The sequence below is a fragment of the Varanus komodoensis genome, unplaced genomic scaffold (assembly GCF_004798865.1).
Source record: "Varanus komodoensis strain SLA01 unplaced genomic scaffold, ASM479886v1 scaffold3, whole genome shotgun sequence".
NCBI lineage: Eukaryota > Metazoa > Chordata > Lepidosauria > Squamata > Varanidae > Varanus > Varanus komodoensis.
The window spans coordinates 20,014,169-20,026,816 of record NW_025335761.1 but is presented as its reverse complement, the minus strand read 5'-3'; the positions used below and the strand labels follow the sequence as shown (position 1 = coordinate 20,026,816).

At 43.0% G+C, this 12,648-nt stretch overlaps 1 protein-coding gene across 1 annotated transcript in view; it reads left to right on the top strand.

The window, feature by feature from the left end:
* TYRO3 (TYRO3 protein tyrosine kinase) overlaps positions 1-12,648 on the top strand; it is a 69,391-nt gene that overhangs the window by 46,322 nt on the left and 10,421 nt on the right. Inside the window, exons 10-13 of the mRNA XM_044437033.1 lie at positions 5,856-5,985; positions 6,908-7,005; positions 8,664-8,759; positions 11,165-11,245. Of these exons, the coding sequence (XP_044292968.1) occupies positions 5,856-5,985; positions 6,908-7,005; positions 8,664-8,759; positions 11,165-11,245 (405 nt within the window). The remainder of the gene's footprint in view (positions 1-5,855; positions 5,986-6,907; positions 7,006-8,663; positions 8,760-11,164; positions 11,246-12,648) is intronic.

Sequence of the window (12,648 nt, the reverse complement as noted above, 5' to 3'; positions counted from 1 at the left end):
CAAAGTGAACAAGCTGCTTGCTTAAAGCTCTTTTTGCTGGCAACTAAATCTTTGGAAAGGCGTTTCAGCCTTTTAAAATAAGGGGGCACAAAAGCCAAGAGACCACCCAACAAACAGTAGTTGGAGGAGGCGAATGGGACCAAGATAAGTCATCTGGGAACATCATGGCCATCTGGGGAACCTCAGAGGGCTGGATATGACCCCTGTGCCAGAGGCTCCCATCTATCTAGTATATTTAGGCAGTATCTTAAATGAAAGAACATCCATTTCACTATCTTCACTGGCATTAGATGCAGCACATCATCATGTTAGGAAAACACATTTGCACAGGTATCAACGTGAAATCCATCTGAAGATAGTAACTTGGCAATCCCAAATTTAACTATTTTGCTTCTGGGAAGCTACAGTGGGGAAAAAGCTGTACAGGGCAGTCATGAATTCAAAATTAATATTAAACACATAACGCATGTAACAATCCTTCATGTGCATTATTTTGTTGAATTTGCGCAATAGCTGGGTTCACACATCACAGCAAACAACCCCATGTGGTTTCCATGGCATGTTGGATCTTTGCCTGAACTTAGATCAGACAATCATGTGGTTTCTACAGCAATATGGTTTCTGTGTTCCCCAGTCCATCCTCCCACTTAGCCATGCATGCTGGCAGCCCCAACAAGTGAAATCTCCTTCCTTGTGCTATTGTTTCCTCTGGAAATCAGTTACCTCAAAAATGAGGTTTTGAGATGAGTTCTCTCCCCTGAGTTTACCTACATCTCTGCAATGCTTCCTAACCACTCCAGACCCCAAAGGAATGTTTCTTCAAAAACAATAATCACCTTTGCTGAGATTTTCCCCTTGTCCCTCTGTGCATGGACCCACTTCCAAAAGTAAACAGGGAGATGAGCATGTCACTTGGTCAGTAGGAATAAAGCAGGTGATGAGAGATATGTTGCTAGGGAGCAGAGGGTACTAGAGAACAGATGGCTGAGCAGCCACTGATGCAGCTGCTCTTCCCACAGAACTCCATGGTGTTTCCATGCCAAAAGTGGTAAAATGGAGCTCCCCAGTTCGGACAACCAGACAAGCCACCTTGGGACAAACCAATGATTCTCTCTGTGGTTTTGGGAAATCAAATACCACAAAGAAACACCATGATTGGGTCCGGATTACACTATTATGGCTTCTTGTGATGTGCAAACCCAGCCAAAGTATACATGTCACAGCCAGTAACAACTTCCAAGCATGTGCTGAATTTTGTTTTTGTTTGTAATCTGCTGTCATCACGTGTTTCCATGAGGGTTCTTTTAATGCCTGTATGCACTGGGCTGAATATTGTATTGCCTCTTTCAGTGGTGATCTTTGGACTGTGAGTCTGTATGCCATGTAAAGTCATGTGCATTCCTATACGGAAGTGCTTTGCATGCAGGAATTCTGTAATCTGTGAAGGTTAAATGGTTTGGTTTTGTTCCAGGTGCAGCTCTTAGAAAACACACCCACACGCTTGCTCTCACTCTTTCACACTCTCTTAGCCTGAGGCTTGCTGAGCCCAAAGCAGCCACACCCAAGATAGTACCCAGTTGTGCCTATAAATGCTTGAAAATAAAGTGTCATTATGGAAATGCTGACGGAACAGAACTAGATCTGTAAAACTAATGAAACTGTTCTAGGCCTGAGCCTGCTGGAAAATAAAAATTGCTTACTTTCTAGAAATAACTGGCTTGAACTGAATAGGCATTTTCTATGTTCCCTCTGCGTGTAAAGTATCTGGGGCAGCTTGTTTGTGTCTCCCAGTGTATGGGTGGAGAAGTTATAAAAAGCTTTAATGGTGTTGTCCAGGGGAATTTCTTGCAGCTTTATTGGTGCCACCTTAGCCTGCAAGAACTATGTGCCCTGCTCTTTCTGCAAGGATCTTAAACATTATTACTCCTGTTATCACTACTGCTGTAGTAGCATTTGTTTCATTTTCTTTTATTCATTTTTACACACACATCATGCTGTCCTCTGCTCAAGGAACTAAGAAGATCCTCCTCCTCTCCATTTTATCCACACAACAACCCCATGTGGTAGGTTAGGCTGAGAGTGAGCGACTGGCTCCAAGTCACCCAGTGAGCTTCATGGCTGTGTGAAGACTAGAACCCAGTTCTCCTGGGTACCAGTCTGACACTTCTGCACCAACTTGGCTTCACTTCAGTTGTGTCCTATCACACCAGGGAAATGCCTTCTAATTAGTGATGGCCCAGCATGTTGGAAGTGCTATTCTTTTCACTTACCCCCACTGGTGAGCTGCTTTTCTCTGCTCCCAATTGCTGTGATTTCCACAGAGACCAGAGCATGTGTTATATTTGCCACAGAGACGTCAAACTGTGAGCCCCCGTGTCCTCTGAAACATCCACTAAGGTGTTTCAGAGATACTCACCAGGCCTTTCTCCAGATACTTTGGAACCCTCAAGCAAGGTAGTATTTTGCTGTCCTGGTGGAGAGGCTGCAACACTCTTTTTTCTCCACAACAACTTCCATAGCTGCCACTGCCCTCCTCTTCGTCATCTTCTCTTTTCTTCTGGGCAGCACAGTGCCACTGCCTCCCTCCCTCACATGCAGGTTGCTGCAGCATTTGCTGCAAGAGGAGAGCAGCCAGTGTGGTTTGCTGGAGCACCCAGCAGACCAGCACTGGTTCTGGGAACGCTTCAGAAGTGCGAATCAGCCGGCAACACTGAAGAGCCAGAGGAGGGGGACATTTCATCTTTTCAGAAGCAGAGGGGTGTGCAAATGTGGCACTCCTAGGAGGAGGAGAAGCAACAGCCAGAATGCTGCTGCCACTACAGTGCCACCATTCCCACCTTCAGGGGGCTTTTAGTGCCTGGGCAGTCACCCTACGTGACCCCTCCCTTGACTTTGCTCAATGCAGTGACCTGCCCAAATGGATGGTGGCAAGGTGAATGGGAGAGGTAGCATATGCTCCAGCCCTCAGGGGCACCACTGGTACTAAGCTTTTCTCTGGAATTCAGGCATCCTTCCCTTATTTTTAAACCTAGGCACATGCAACTTGCAGCTCGGGATTTAAAGTGTTATGGAATGCAGGAAACAAGAATTTTAATATTGAAGAATATTGCAATGAAATTGATTGCGATAAAATCATGAAAGACTTCTGTATGGGGACTCCTAAAATACTTTATGTAGAAATATGGCTGATTTGTCACTCACTGAAAAATGCTAGATGTACTATTTCAGAGCACACAAAATTGGTAGAATTCATATGTACATAACATGACACTGTGATATCAACATGTAGATGTACAAAATACCATTGTTAAAAAGTAATCTCTTTTGTGAAAGTGACTGTGAAAAGGGGAAACACAGTTTGAAGCAAAATTAGAGGTACAGACATCTGACAAGCACAGGGACATGAATTCATACATCAGAGAAATCTGCTTGGATGATCTATATAAGATAACAGGCCACAAAGATAATTGTCCACATGGGCAAAATGGATTAATTATGAACAAGCTTTGCTCAGTTTTTCCCTATCTCCCATATGTCTAGGACTTTTATAAATTGGAATGCTTATAACTTGGCCAAAGATTGGGCCTTCATTATTTAGTTTTGTTTCTTTATGATGATGTTTAGGAGTCCGCTGAGGATAAATTATTTTGCACAGCTTTAGGGTAAAAGAACGGAAAAAATGAGTAAGAGATTGTAATATTATAGTGGTCCAAAATATCCATATAATACTATGGGCTCGGTTTCACAAGCAAAAGGCATCCCATACATGCAATGAGTCCTCTGTTCCTTCCAATTTTGCTAACACAAGCTAGGCAATTGGCTCTGCCCTGAACAGAGTGCACACTGATAGCTTTTGCAACAGAGCTTCTTGTTCTTTTCAGAAGGGACTGCTACAGAGCATTTCTAAAGGCTGCTGTAGTTTTTTGCTGGGATTGACAGAAGTCAATAGTGACTACTTGACAGCAATTTTCACAGAACATTGCAAACTCCTTAAAAATGTTTGTGTAAATGTAGTTATAAGCAGTCCAAGGGGTAGAAAGAGAAGAAGAAAAAGGCTGAGAAAAGTTATGCACACTTGAGGCAGTGCAGTGACAGAGTAGATCAGAATGACTGAGGTAAAGAGCAATGCTTCCCATCTGCTTCATTCATAGCCAAGAATGCCCTTCCTTTTGCCCACCCCTTCATCCCACTGAGGCACATCACACCCATCTTCAGTGAGCTGATTGTCTGCTGGGCATCTAAGCCTTCTGTCCCCATGTCTTCTGCTTGACTGCATACTTGTTTTCTTCAGCTTCCCCATGTTGTATGTATACGTGTTGGGGAGCACTGGTGTTTGAGCACTCTGCATATCTGCCTTTTTAACTGAGATGCCCAGGGGACAGTGGATGAAGTGCAGAAATCATACTTTGGGATAAGAGCTCCCCATCCAGCTTTGGCACTGTAGGATACTTTGTCCTCATAATGGAAATTCAGGTGGCGTGCTTCTATCTGGAACCCCAAGGTAGAGTCTGTAAGTGTTCTATGAAATTGACTTTCACCAATATGCTTTTCCTACTTGGATGTTCTTTTTGTTGTCCAAGCAAAGAGCACCCTCACTAGACTTCCCCCTCTGTGTACTCTTGCTTCTCCAAGAATGGGAGCAGAGTGATGTGGCCCATGCTGTGTGTCTTGCTATAATGAGCTGTATGCCCTTCCTTATGTAACCATACAAGAGGTGGTTTTCCATGACTGGCTGCTGGGTTGGCCATCTGCTGATAAGCTGTGGTCTAGTAGACCTGAACTAATGGAAACAAGTTATCTTTCACCACCTCTTTTGCTGACATAACATTAGGCTGTCAGTGCAGCAGAGACTGATCTCTAAGCGAATATAGGATTCCAGATAAGCCCTGTCACTCTGCAGCAACACCAAATTCACTCATTTTATTTAACTTCCAATAGCTGAAGCTGTCTTGTTACCCCTTATCCTGACACTGCACATCCATATTTCTGCAGTGTGTGTAATGTCAGTTCAGCTGTAACACTACATGGGCAGTGGGTGGAAGGTAACAGGAGATTAACTACTTGTGCTGCCACAGATTGGCAAGAATTTTTGACTACCAGTGGTTTATCATCATCAAAAGTGAAAGGCCAATTAGACTGTTCTAATGAATACCTTGGGGGAAACCAGGAACACATATTTTATCAGAAATGGCTATGAGCTGAGCTTTGGGTCTGATCCTTCCCCAATCTGCTGCCCTCAGATGTAGTGGACTGCAAGTACCATAATTCCTAAACAGCAATGTCCATAAAAGCTAGGAATTATGGGAGTTGAAGTCCAACATATATGGAGGGCACTAGCCTGCGCCTTCTAAGCCCACCTCAAGCACCATTTTGCATTTGTCTTTGGTTATCAAACCTTTAGGTTCTTGTAAAGCAAAGCAGATCTCTCACTTCTGAACTCTGCTCATCCATGTGCTCTCCTATCTAATTTTGCATCTACCATATTCTGTGGCAACATTACCCACCCAATCAGCATAGCACAAGAATAAAATCAACTCAACATCCCATTCCAGATGAAGCTTTGAATTATGAGCTTCCTTTGTTCAGAAAACATCCCATAACAATTCCCAGAATTGGTATTAGGCAATGCTTTGGAGGTAATTGGTGGATGATGCTAGATGCTGGAGGTGCCTTCATGATAGATTAAGCTCTGTTGCCACTACAGCTTTTCAGGTTTGTTTGCAACACAACTAGTAGATTTCCTCCTCATGCTGGAGCCCTTTCATGGCAGATAATGTCTTATCCTGAGATTGCTGAGCACATTTTTGCTAAATGCACTGAAATGCTTTTTCACTGAAGTGTTTTCTTCTACACAGGAGGACAGAGACAACCTCGCTATGGGACATCCTGGGTTCCTGTGGTGTTAGGAATTCTTACTGCACTGGTCACAGCAGTTGCCTTGGCACTAATCCTCCTCCGGAAAAGAAGGAAAGAAACTCGTTTTGGGTAAAAGCCTTGTTGTTGTTTTTTTATCATCATCAATATCTCTTATATGAGTGCATTAATACAACCTCATTATATGATGGGGTAGGAGCCAACAGGCTGCTCCATCTCCGCTGGTTTAGTTGCACTTGCGAGAGCCTCCACATGTGTGCCAGTGCTTTTGTGCTTCTAAAAATAACCTTGGAAGGGAACAGAAATACTAATTTCCAGATCGGGACAGGTTAGCAGAGCTGCCTTGTACATGCCCAGCTGACCCACCCATTCTGCACACCCATTTTCACTTGTTTTGGGTTAACTTTAGAAGCATAAAACCCATATTTGCACAAGCAGTGAGCAGTGTATCCTGCAAGTGCCTGGAGCCAACAGGATATTACCCAGAGTTGCCAATAATAATGTAGCAATCTAGTATTGAAGGAATTGCCTGATATTCACAGTGTGAATAAGCTTGAGGGAGAATGCATTTGCAGAGCAAGGAGGCTGAGCAATGGAAGAAGCAGCACTCTAGATAGCAGCTTCTTTCCTGAACAGAACAGTTTCTCATTGGAGACAGGAGTGGGAAGAACAGTGGGAGGGTGAGCTGTTTTGGGGGCATAGCCACAGAAAAGCAGCAACTGGGGCACTTGAGCAACTCCAGGACACTGTAACTGCACCCTTCCGCTCCTGAGGCCTTTGAGAAATATGAGATAGGAAAGGCCTGCTCTGGGGACATCAGATCTTTTGCACAGCTCACAAATAATCACCCATTAAAGGAGGCTCTGTGCTGCTGTCTGTATTAAGTTAATGTACTGTATCTTTGTAGTTCTTCCTGCACGTTTGTTTGTTTAATTTCTGTACCACGACATATCCAAAACACTCTGGGCAGTTTGCAGCAACACATTAATGTTCCATTAATGAGATTTTTTCCCTTCTTTTTTTAACCTTCTAGTCATGCCTTTGACAACATGGTGGGAGGGGATCCAGTAGTCCATTTCAGAGCAGTGAGATCTTTCAACAGAGAAGTTCCAGAGCTTATTGAGGCAACATGTAGGTAAAATGTTCTCAATGATTTTTTCTTACAGATTCCTTTTGTCAAGTGAGTTTCCAAGTTGATCAACTCAAAGTATGGTCTTTCACCCCACTCCTTTCCCCACAATTGTCTAATTCTTTCTGTTGAACACTTAAGATTTCTAATATAAACACAACAAAAAGGGACAAAATAATATCACAGGCATGTGTTGATAAAAGCCGTGTCCACAAGTTATGCCTTAGCTGTAGCTTGGAAATCCACTGTGATGCTATAGACAGAATCCAGAATTGTTTCTTCTGCCCCCTTGAATGAATCTTGTTTTGACAGCAAGATAGCAAAGTGCTCCAAGATATATTAGCAGTTTTGATTTTTGTCTTTTGAAAATGAAGTACAAATATTAAAGGTATCCTTAAGCTTCCTGCAGACCACTTTTTGATACAGAAGTGGGGTATGATTTTTAAACTCATAAAATAATGGCAGCATCCAAGTCAACATTACTGCTAATGTAGATTGTTGTGCTAGTGCAACCTACTTCTCATGCAACATCAGTACTCTTAGCTTGTGTGACAAAATGTCTGGGGAAACCAGCTGCATCAGGTAATGCTACTGCCATTGCACTAATGGTGATGAACATCAGTGCTAGTGTTTGCTTGGATACTTCCCAATCGAGCCACAGTTATACTGTCTCAAATAAAAGGCCAGCTAGTAAATTATTCTAAATTCTCTGATATCCAAATATTATTATTATTTATTTTATTGCAAACATTTGTATCCCGTCCTTCCAACAAGCGCTCGGGATGCCCTGATTCAACTTCTGTGGATTGACTTGCAAATGGCCAGATAGCCCAATTCATTTGTATTGCTGCAACCAACATCAGTTTCCTTTCTTTCAGTTGATTAAAAGAAAGCTCTTGCAGCATTTTAAATTCTAAAACTTTAGCATTGACAAAGGTAGACAGAGCTCAATCGTAAGGTCCCTAGGTGAGAGCTGCAGGGCAGCTCAGGAAACCCTTTTGAGATCCGAGACAGTGCTCTAGGCTCAGAAGGGAGATTTGGAGGTCTAGCACCGGATGCCTCTCTTCATACCTGCTGTGGAGCAAATTGTGCCAGCTTGGAACAATTGGAACAGCAACCTTGGAGGAAGACAAAAGGGGTGTTCCAGTGGGTGGGGAGGGGAGGAGACCAGTGGTATGTTGTGAGATGCCATGACCCTCCTGTCTTCTCCCTCCAAAGCTCCCTTGCTGTATGGGTTAAAAAGCACATATAACATGTATCAAGATGGAGAGCAGGATAGTGAAGACTACCTCTGCAGCTTGTGCCCTCTGGCTTCAGCATAGGAAGCTATAGGAAACTTGGAGGCCTCCAAGTTTGAAGGCTTCTGATCAGCAAGGATGCAATAATAGGATTCTACCTTTCAATTTTTGTGTTTATCATCTTTTATAAGGCAGGAAAAAGCATTTATTAGGCAGCAATTCTTATGCAGTAATTCCCCATGAAATTACTTCTGAGTAGTAATGTTTGGAATACAGATGTACATGTTTCATACTGTCTATCAGATTCATCACTAGGTATGACTAAGATCAAATACCTGTGTTTTTAGAGTTTCTGTGATGAGAACTAGGTTTATTAAGATTCTTTGTCAAGTCCCTGTTTTATCTATCTCCTGTTTCTACAGTGGACAGCCTAGGAATCAGTGATGAACTGAAGACCAAACTGAAGGATGTCCTAATCCAGGAGCAGCAGTTTACTCTGGGAAGAATGCTAGGCAAGGGTGAGTATGTACCAAAACCTAGACAAAAGTGCATTTGATCTAACTAGAGCCTGCAGACAGATTCTAGGTGGTTAGGTGTGTCAAAGTCCATTCACTTGAAAGAGTTCAGGCATCCACTTTGGGTCTGGGCTGCTAGTCTACAATAATCATTATTGCAGTGAATCCAAATGTGGCTAGAAGCTGGAATTTAACTTGGTCTTAATTATTCTGTATATTGATTTGTTCTTGGGGGCTTTTTTGTAGGGGCAGTATAGCTGATATAGCTGTAGCTGATATAGCTGATATAGCAGTATAGCTGTAGCTGATAGCCTGAGGTGTCCTGAGTCAAATATGCCAAAATGTGGTTCTCCTGGGCACTGCTGAAGCAGTGAGGAAGGGAAGAGACTTCGCTAAGGAAAAAGTAGGAAAAATGGCATATTTTCAGTAGTGTGAATGTGGAAATGGAGGACACATTGCAAAATATATGAAAGAAGTAAATGAACAGAGTTAAGCAAGGAATGAGACTGATTATCTGGACCCATTTCAGTCCAGCTTCAGACCCGGGTATGGTACTGAATTTGCCTTGGTTGCCCTGTATGATGACCTGTGCAGGGAGAGAGAGAGGGGGAGTGCATCCCTGTTGGTTCTCCTGGACCTCTCAGTGGCTTTCGATACCATCGACCATGGTATCCTTCTGGATAAGCTAAGGGAGCTGGGAGTAGGAGGCACTGCTTGGCAGTGGTTCCGCTCCTACCTCGACGGCCGATTCCAGAAGGTGGTGCTGGGGGACTTTACCTCTGCACCATGGCAGTTACGTCATGGAGTTCCGCAGGGGTCTATTCTGTCCCCCTTGCTCTTTAACATCTACATGAAACAGCTGGGAGAGGTCATTCAGAGGTGTGGGCTGCGGAATCATCAGTACTCTGATGATACCCAACTCTACCTCTCTTTTCAACCAATTCAGGTGAGGCAGTAGCTGTACTGAACCGGTGCCTGGCTGAGGTAATGGGCTGGATGAGGGCCAATAAACTGAAGCTCAATCCAGACAAGACGGAGGTCCTGCTGGTAGGTGGTTCGAACTCCTGGGTAGGTGACTTGGATCTTGTCCTGAATGGGGTTGCACTCCCTCTAAAGGACAGGGTCCGCAGCTTGGGAGTGCTCCTCAACCCAGAGCTGACTTTGGAAGCTGAAGTGTCAGCGGTGGCGAGGAGCGCTTTCCATCAGCTTCAGCGGATCCATCAGCTGCGTCCCTACCTGGAGGACGACTGCCTAGCGACAGTGATGCATGCGTTGGTTACTTCCTGGTTGGATTTCTGTAATGTGCTCTACATGGGGCTACCCTTGAAGACAATCCGGATACTTCAGATGGTGCAAAATAGAGCAGCAAGGTTGCTGACGAGGACTGGGCATTATTCTCATGACCCCAGTCCTCTACCAGCTTCACTGGCTTCCCATCGAAGTCCGGGTTCAATTCAAGGTGTTGGTAATTACTTATAAAACCCTTAACGGCTTGGGACCCAGATACTTGAAGGAACACCTGCGGCCATATTTGCCCTCCCACCCCTTGAGATCGGCAGCAGGGGCTCTCCTCCGGGAGCCTTCCATAAGAGATATCAGGAAGCAAAGTACACGGAGGAGGGCCTTCTCTGCGGTGGCACCCCATCTGTGGAATGCACTTCCCAGAGAGGTCCGCCTGGCGCCGTCGTTATTTGTTTTTCGGCACCAGGCTAAGACCTTTTATTCAAACAGTATTTTAATCATCTGTAATATTTATAGTTTTAATTATGCAGCCAGTGTGTTTCCAAGTTTCAATTGTAATTTGTAATTCTGTTTGTTTTATTTATTTGTGTTGTGAGCCGTCCCGAGGCTGTGTAGCAGTGGGGACGGCATATAAAAACTTTAAATGAATGAATGAATGAGGTGCTATTAGGGAGAGGAAAGAGTAGGAAGAGCTGGGCTAGAATCAGATAGGCATTAAGAGGATGAAAACGGCATTAAGAAGCTATTTGCCAAAGATTCCCGTTAACATCCCTGCTGATCCAGCATCTGTACTGTAAATCATGCTTTGCTGAAGATTTATAAGTACAATGTGATCCAAGTTTAGCACCTTTAAGTCTCTTTTTAAGTCTCACTGGCTTAACTTTGGCAGCATTATGTCTTAAGTTCTTGCCAGTTTCAGCTCCTGTATATTTCCCAGAAGAAAATATTTTCCTTGTAGATTTTCAATTCCAGTGTGCTGTTGTCTGTTTCCCTGCTTTGAAATAATTCCAAAAGGTGTTTCCATGAAAGAAATCCTTTCACTGACTGATACCATCATTTAGTAGTTTTAATCTATGTAGCTCTTCAGCAGCTCCAGTCTTCAGGGTCCCTGGGATCCAAACTCACTTGCATCGTATTTGACCTTGTCTTCTTTTGTAATTTATTAGGGGAGTTTGGGTCTGTAAGAGAGGGTCAGCTGAAAATGCCTGATGGCTCTCTCCAAAAGGTTGCTGTGAAAATGCTAAAAGGTGAGTCAGATCTATGCTCCCTGACATGCTCCTAGTGCCTCTCTGTCACCACCCGTCCTCTCCAGCCTGTGACTGTTTCCTTACTGAGCAACATTTTTGTTGCACTTTCTTTCCCTCTCATCTCATCTCCCATCGTCTTTTCAGTTCATCTTTTGACAGTATGTGCTTCCACACTAAGATATTTACTCATTGAGTACCTATATAATGCCTAGAATGTTGCGGTCATCACTGAACTACATGTTCTCCCAATCTTCTACTTTTCTTTAGTGTGTGTTCTTGATCTGGGATTGCAACCAAGCCACTCAGGGAGGAAAGTACTAAATCTTTCTTTTGTCCTGTTCTTTCCCTGAAATTCTATGCCACCTTCAGGGAGGCGTTTAAAAGAAAGATCCACTGATCTTTTCTTAACACCACAGTGGGGGGTGTGGGTGTGGGTGCAGGGGAAGGATTTTCAAGAAAAAAGAGATGGGGAGAAAAATGTCATGCTTCCCTCCTGCAATGCTGTGGTTCTGATCCAGATGAAGGCACACGATAAAACAAACAATAAAATAGCAGGATCAACAATTACTTACATGATCAGTAAAACACATAGTCTGTATTTCCATAACTGAAGCATTAGTGTGTGAATTAATGTAAATTGCTGATTACTTGCTGTTAGAAAATTATTAATATGGAAGTAGTTTCAGAATTACATGATTAAGGTTGCAATCCTGCTCTATTAATATCTCTGGCAGCTTTTGATGTTGATTTCTATTGGAGCAAGATGATGCCCAAATAGATTTTTTTTGGCTATCAGTTAAATCTCTCATAAATGTAACCCACAATTTCTAATCAGATTAGGCAAACTAAAATGTAATTTTAGTAGATCATTATATCTAATCTATTAATATGTTTCAGTGTTACTTATTGAGATGCCTAACCTGTAGATTAAATTAATTGTATTGCTCAGATGTTGATTCCAGATTTGTTGTAAAACTTCAGAAACAAATAATTTATTAGCTCTTCCTGTTCAAAATATTTGAGGCTGCAATCCTGTACCCACTTACCTGGGAGTAATTCCATGGAACTGAGTGGAACTTCTTTCTGTGTAGACATGTATTGTCTACATGTCCTGTTAGGAAGGAATTATCATTGTCTTAAAAGCACTGACTTCTGTGATCAGTATAAAAAATACTGGGGCAAGAAATGTGATCATCAGTAATCCTTATCTCTGACAAAGAAAAACCTGTGAATGTTAAGGAAGTGGACAGTGAACACAACCCATCTTGTCTCCCACACTGTCCCTTTTAGTTTACCAGCATTTATTTTGAAGCCTCAAAAATGCAATTAATGGAGTAAAAATGGCAAAACTCTGTTCATATATGGCTGTCCAATATTTGTAGATGTGCTTTGTCAATTTCCTT